Raw genomic sequence first — 6665 nt, forward strand, 5'->3', positions numbered from 1 at the left:
AATTACTGTTCACTGTCCGGTGTGCCATCAGGCGTTGGTTGACTGCCTTTTTCTTGGATTTCTTCGCAGTTTCTTTTGAGCTTCTTTTGTTCTTGAGTCTTGGACTTCTATGCTTCTTTTTATATCTTCTTTTGAGGTGTTGCATCCTCATTGCCTTAGTCCAATCCTCTTCGCATCCTGTGAACTACAAACATAAACACTAGCAAACACATTAGTCCACAGGTTGTGTTGTTCATCAAACACCAAAACCTTTTGAGCCAAATGGCACAGGTCCATTTTCATTACAGCCACCCTCCTCAGTCGTTGGTTGTTAGTTATTTTCGACGGCTCACGTGTATAGCCGCCAAAATTTGGCAAATTTCGGCACCACAATGTCCAACCATCGAAAATTAGACAATAGGGAAAATCACGGGCCGCCCTTTCATTTTCCACGGCGAATTAGGGTCACCAAACCAAAACAATCGAAAACCAAACCACGAGCCTTAATTTTTGTGGCCTTGACCGCCAAAAATTACATGTTTTCTTCTAGTGGTAGGGGGAGTTATAAGCAACAACTCTAACAATTGTAGAAAAATAACATTGGGTGACCAAGATGAGTAAGAGAGGAATTTAGGATGAGATTAATATGTGTTTATTGCTATCTAAACTTTATACATGAGTTTTCTAGGCTCGTCATATGTTATAGAGTCAAAAAGTATGACATGTTTTTTTAGTCACAACAAAGTGTGGCTTTCCACACTTTTGTGGTTTATCTTGTTTAACTAAGATTAGCCATGACAATTTATGAGCACTCGCATGTTTGGCCACCTATATATAGCGAGACTTGTGCATCCAAGACTTCTTCCGTGCGAGGGTAGTGCACGACCATAGGACAAGAGGAGCTTGCATTCGCGCGTCTCAAGGCAACAATCTCCCCTAAAAATAGCCACACAACATTCATGTTGCCTATATATAAACATCGTGCCTCGCCCGTCCCATCATCACAGTCGAAACAAAGCCACAACACATACAGGAAAGCAAGCAAGAATCATCGGAATAATGGCTCGTGCATGTGTGTTCCTCGTCGTGCTCCTCCTGGCCGCCATCGCGGTGGCACCGTTCGCGGGCGCCGCACGCGTGGACGTCGTGGAGGGTAGGTCCATGGCATCCGCCGATGCACCGGAGGCGGCGGCCGATGCTCCCGCTCCTAGCCCCGACTCCGCCTCATCCCCAGACTCATCGTCAGAGGCGCCCTCCAGCAGCAGCTCCTCCGACTAGACGCAAAAACCTCTTCATTCTCTGGAATAACTAACAGTATATACGTTGCACCTTGATGATATAGAAACATGTACGTGCATCAGTGTATGGAATGCGAGTGGCAAACACATGGAATGTGCTTGCCTAATTATTGTTTATTTCTTTATTTATTATATGTCTCTCTCGGTTGTTTTTTATTTTTCTTAATGCATGTAATATAATTTGTTATACCCAATATAGACAATGTGTGATATGCGCTTTAATTCTATGGTGACGATGGCACCGTTTTCTCAGTTCATTTTATTTGTACAGTCGGTGTTCCTAGCAGTATTGTGTCGTTTGATCCATTGGGTGCTAGGGCAGTGAATGACCATATAGCATTTGTACCAATGATAGATATAGGAAAAGTTACTTGGTGCTCTTGTATTATTGTGTGATGTCATAAGTCTCCTTGTATCGAGCTAGTGGTTATTTGTGCTTCGTTTGCATATATATCTCTATCTCTATTATACTTAAAGCACCGGTTTCAACGGTCGTCCAGTGTCATCTTTTTACAAAAAAAAATCCTTACATTCATTCCAAATCAACTCAGCGTAAAATATTAAAAACGATATAGGAGGTGAGGTTTGAACCAACAACCCTGATGGTTGGAGGGTGGGAGACACTAGGCAAAGCTGTCTAACGAGTAGAACATTATGCTCAAATGTTTATAATATTTAATATAAATTGTACATATGTATATATGAATTTTTGTAAAACAAAAAAATAATCGGGTCGGGCCGGGCCAGCACTACGGGACGAGGCTACGACCCAAGCACCGCACGGGGCTCATGCCAGGTTGGCCCAGACACTATTAAATGGGTCGTGCCTCGGGCCGGCTCGCCAAACACGGCACATTTGGTCATCTATACCTCCGCACGATAATGATGGTCATCGCTTCAGTTGTCACCACCTTGTTTGCCGTTCTACTTCTTTTCTCTCTCCCCTCATGCCTCCACCTTCGCGCCACCCCATTTTCAACAGAGGGCACATCCTCCCCATATTCGTCCGACACCAACCCCGACACCGACTCGCACAGTGGCTATTGCACGTCCACGAGGACGTTTCACATCATGCGCGCACCATCGTTTTCTCCGTCGTCGGACGTCCCGTTCGTCTTCCCGGCCTTCGCCCTATTCTTCCTCCCCAACCTACTTCCTCCGCCCACGGTCGCAGCTACGAGCCAATCGACGCTCATCGACGTGGGTACGGGGCGAGTCGGTCATGCTCCTGGCCTTTCTTTATGCTTGTCGTCGAGGAGGACATGGTGGCGCGTGTCACGCTTAGGTTATCTTGGCGATGAGGAGTCTAGGTCTGAGATATTGAACAACCAAGGCTCGTAGCGTGGCAGCAGTCAGCATATGCTACGGAGTTGGTGGTGGTGTTGTGTCGCTTCGGCGGGTCCAGGGCTGGGAAGACACTCACATTCTCTCGTCCTTCTCGGACTGACGCCTGGTGCGGTGCCTCTCAGTTTGGAGCTACTCCAGCTGGGCTTCTTTCTCCGCTTGCGTGCTCTCTCCCTATATATCTAGCGGTATACTACCTATGTCGCCTCCAGATGCCCAGATCTTCGTCGTGTCCTTCTTTGACAAGAAACAGGTATACCCCCCTCTTTCCTTCCCCTCCTGCTCTACGAAACTTTGAAAGTGGGGGAGGCGAGGGATGTGGGTCCCTGATTTGCTGCCTATGGTACCGTGCGTTCATAAAAAATGTTATGTGAAGACCAGAAACAATCAATAAAAAATCTTGAGATCTTTTTGGTGGATAATTTACGTAAATATTGTTGTAAGCCGTCACAACACACGGATAACCGACTAGTATGTACATATGTGGATGTATACCTGTTTGCATTAGTTTTAAGGTGGACCTTTTTGTTGGTCCACTTTTTGTTATTAAACTTTAAGCCATTTTTAGCTTTCCAAATATACAAGGAAGTGGTGAGAGCCTTTTGTACATCTCATTAGAGCAAGATTCAAGAAGGATAAGCGACAATAAAAGTTGTACGCCACCTGCTTCTTTAGAGAGGAAATCAGTCCTAATAGGAGGATCTAAACTAAACCATATAGCCCATTTTATTTTTTAACTATCATCGGTGGCAATGTAGCATAAGAAGCACAACCCATTATAATTAAACTATAATCAATGATCATCACATATATTTATCATAGATATCATTCATCAATAACCAAATCTTGATGCTACAAGACCAACATTGCTGCTTGTACACGTGTCACATCACCAACATTATTGCTTCTCTTTTTTGCAGCTACAAGACCAACAATTTGAATAAATTTTGATGAAGCCAATACTTGAGCAACTGCTTCTATACGGGTCTTAGATTCTTTTTCTTCTATTCTAGGCTCGGCCGCAAGTGCTTCCATTGTATCCTATCAACAGTAAGATATAAAAAATTAGCAGAAGCCAAGCAAATGATTAGTAAAAGTACATACATACAATTTCTAAAAAAAAAGTAAGCTTGGAACATGAGGATAGGTGATGAATACACCATGTTTATGTATATTACCATGGCATGCATATGTGCAATGTATATTGGAGTGGAGACAAAAGTAGATAGTCAAAAGAGATAAAACATAAGTACTATATTTATTAATCTGGTTAAAAACAGTAATTTTTTAAGATCCTCTAATATATTAGTAGTAAGGAGTATAAAGCGAGGTTGAGGGTAAGTGTGTCAGCATCAAAACGACACAGTACTGGATGTTTATTCATAAGATGGCAGCAAATCCAGAAGAAACATATGTTGCCTACCGAGCAGCAAATCCATTATAAACTTCTAAAGATCACCTAAGGGAATATGTAATAGTAACATTCAAACAAACAATTATTAAATGCTAACAAATTAGAAAAGTACCATAATGAATACCTCAAGATGGTAGAGAACAGGGCAAATTTATTTTATAATCTTCATGCCTTGAAACCGTCCCATCACACACCAAGAATCTAACATTTCAAAATGTTGGTGTACGATGCCTAATTACACATGTGACAAATAGCATATGAACAAGAGCATGGAAATACCATTCTTTTGAAGCTGAATCAATTATGATCCTACCAATTTGGGTCTACTCTAAATCTCTAATGCCTAGTTGACCATAATCATTATGCATGGACAAAAAATGCACTCAGCAGTTAAGGAGACACACAATATGCATGCTATTGTAGAGTGATACTAACATAGACAGTCAGGCATGAAGCCAATAAGCATAAAGCGTGTTCGATGAAATGCCAGTGAGGTGAAGAGTAGGCTAGCCATACCATATTACGCAGGACGCGGTCGTAATAGGAGAAAGATGCACAAGGGCGAGGAACGCAGCCACACCACCGCTGACAAGCACGCACTTGAGGAGGTGGAGGACAAAGGCCCCAGGTGCCTCCATGCAATCCTCTATGTAATATGAAGTATTTTCATCTTGTAAAGGGGTTAAAACAAATAGGGATATGTTCAGCTTATGAACCATATACCAGTTGGCAGTTCCTACTTCATAAGCAGATGACATATTATATCAGTATTTTCATAAGCATAAACACTCTGACTTTGTGCATATTCAAGATGATTTGTTACCCTAAACAAACCTTCGGCCAAACAATTCTGCTAGCAATCCTCCTGGTAGTTGAAGAAGAGTGAATTGAACTGTAAATGGCAACTTCATTACTTCAAACAAGTTCATGCTCATAAGGGAAATGCCTGAAATCACCATACTTGGTGAAGGTTAACCGTTTGACTGTTTGTACTAGTGATGCAAATGAGTGCTAAAATGAACCCTGAAAATGTGACAAGTGATATGGCATGTTTCCTTACACTTACAGCAAGCACAAAGACTATGGAATAAGTGAGCTTCAGCTAAAGTTCTCTAAAGTAAATGCAGAGGAAAAATAAAACAATAATCACATCATGTAGAATCAGTTTCACGGTTTTCACCCAAATTCCCAATGAACATCCGGTAAATGTCATTGATGACACTTGCTAATTAATCACAAAGCGTAGTTTTACATGACCAAAATATAGCAGATCGACAACTCAAATCCATACAATCATTTTAATTCTAGCAGCTCAAAATATAATAGAGGAAATCATACCATTGCAATTAGCAGGTTGTCAACTTGTCATCCCATGTCAACCTCCTCTTATCCTCAACAGTTAGGGGCGCTGCTGCAGACCGCAGTGGTGCTGGTCCTGGCCATCTGCAGGGCAACTAGGCGAGCGAAGGATGTCGGACGCACTGCCGTTGCTGGCGAGCGAAGGGCGTTGCTGTTGCGGGCCTAGCCTCGCTGGTTGCGGCTGTTCATTTGGTCGTGCGGGGCGGGGTGGGGCTGCGCGCCTCCACCGCTGCGGCTAGGCTGGGTCGTGCACGGTGTCTGGCTAGGGCTGTGCGCGGTGGCCCGTGGCCGGATGCAGGCGCGGCCACGCGAGAGGAGGAAGGACTGGCTATGGTTAGCAGCCTAGCACTAGCGCGAGGGTGGCTGGGCCCGATGCCCAAGCGGGATTGGAGGCTAGAGCAGATCGACGAGGAGGATGGATGGGGCGGCGACTCAGGAGAGGCGGTAGCTGGAAAATTTGGGAATTAGAGGGAAGTCTCTAGTTTTTAGTTTTATTTAGTCCTCTTTTTATCAAACACTAGTTTGTCAAACACTAGAACTAAAATATAGACTAAAATGATTTAGTCTCTAGTCTTTTACCTAGGTGCTAAAAGAGACTAAAGGCTCATAATTATCGTATTGCCCAAACCTATCCGTAGTCTCTCTTGCACAGTTGCACACAGCCCCCCCTTTCTTGTCTCTCTCGTCTCTCGCAAAAGCCGCTGCCACCCCCTTCCTCATCTCTCTCGCAGTGCAGCAATCGCCGCCGCCCCTCTCTCATCTCTCTCGCAGAGCAGCAGCCGCCGCTGCCCCTCCCTCAGTAGTCGCGCGACGAACTCAGTCTCGACGAACGCAGCAACATCTGTCAGCGCGAGCGAGCGATTTTCTTCAGCGATTTTCCGTCAACGCGAGCAGCATCCGTCAGCATCCTGAGCGCAGCAGCCTTGTACAACACCTTCTGGTCGTCGGGGTGCAGCCCCGTCTTGGCGGCCACCAGCTTCTTGAGCTCCCCTGCGCAGCAGCATCCGTCAGCGCGAGCGAGCGATTTTCTCTCCCAAGCCGAATCATGGATGGCCACCATAGCTTTCATGATTTTCTCTCCCAAGCCGGCTCATCCTCAGTACCGAGGAACCTCCCGATCCACGAAGCGCCGAAGGACAACGAGTTTGGCCTCTTCTCCCCAACCCACTTGATTCATCCCTCATCGATGAACAACGTTGCGTCCCGGATTCGGATGGATCAACTCGATCTGAACTACCAGGGCACTGAGTTTCCCCACTTCATTTCGTATC

General features: G+C 44.8%; 1 protein-coding gene and 1 pseudogene across 2 annotated transcripts; one reads left to right on the top strand and one right to left on the bottom strand.

Annotated features, from left to right (window-relative positions):
• The first annotated feature begins 979 nt into the window (after positions 1-979).
• On the top strand, positions 980-1473 carry LOC100303958 (uncharacterized). Its single transcript, NM_001363547.1, has one exon. It carries the CDS (start codon positions 1039-1041, stop codon positions 1255-1257), a length of 219 nt encoding a protein of 72 aa, NP_001350476.1. The 5' UTR covers positions 980-1038; the 3' UTR covers positions 1258-1473.
• A 1930-nt stretch (positions 1474-3403) lies between these two features.
• On the bottom strand, positions 3404-5872 carry LOC100274935 (uncharacterized; annotated as a pseudogene). The gene is made up of 4 exons (NR_156709.1): positions 5374-5872; positions 4859-4927; positions 4552-4681; positions 3404-3662 (listed from the first exon to the last, which is right to left on the bottom strand). The product of NR_156709.1 is annotated as an uncharacterized protein (transcript).
• Positions 5873-6665: the final 793 nt, after the last annotated feature.

This window comes from Zea mays, chromosome 1 (genome assembly GCF_902167145.1).
Source record: "Zea mays cultivar B73 chromosome 1, Zm-B73-REFERENCE-NAM-5.0, whole genome shotgun sequence".
In the NCBI taxonomy this organism is placed as follows: domain Eukaryota; kingdom Viridiplantae; phylum Streptophyta; class Magnoliopsida; order Poales; family Poaceae; genus Zea; species Zea mays.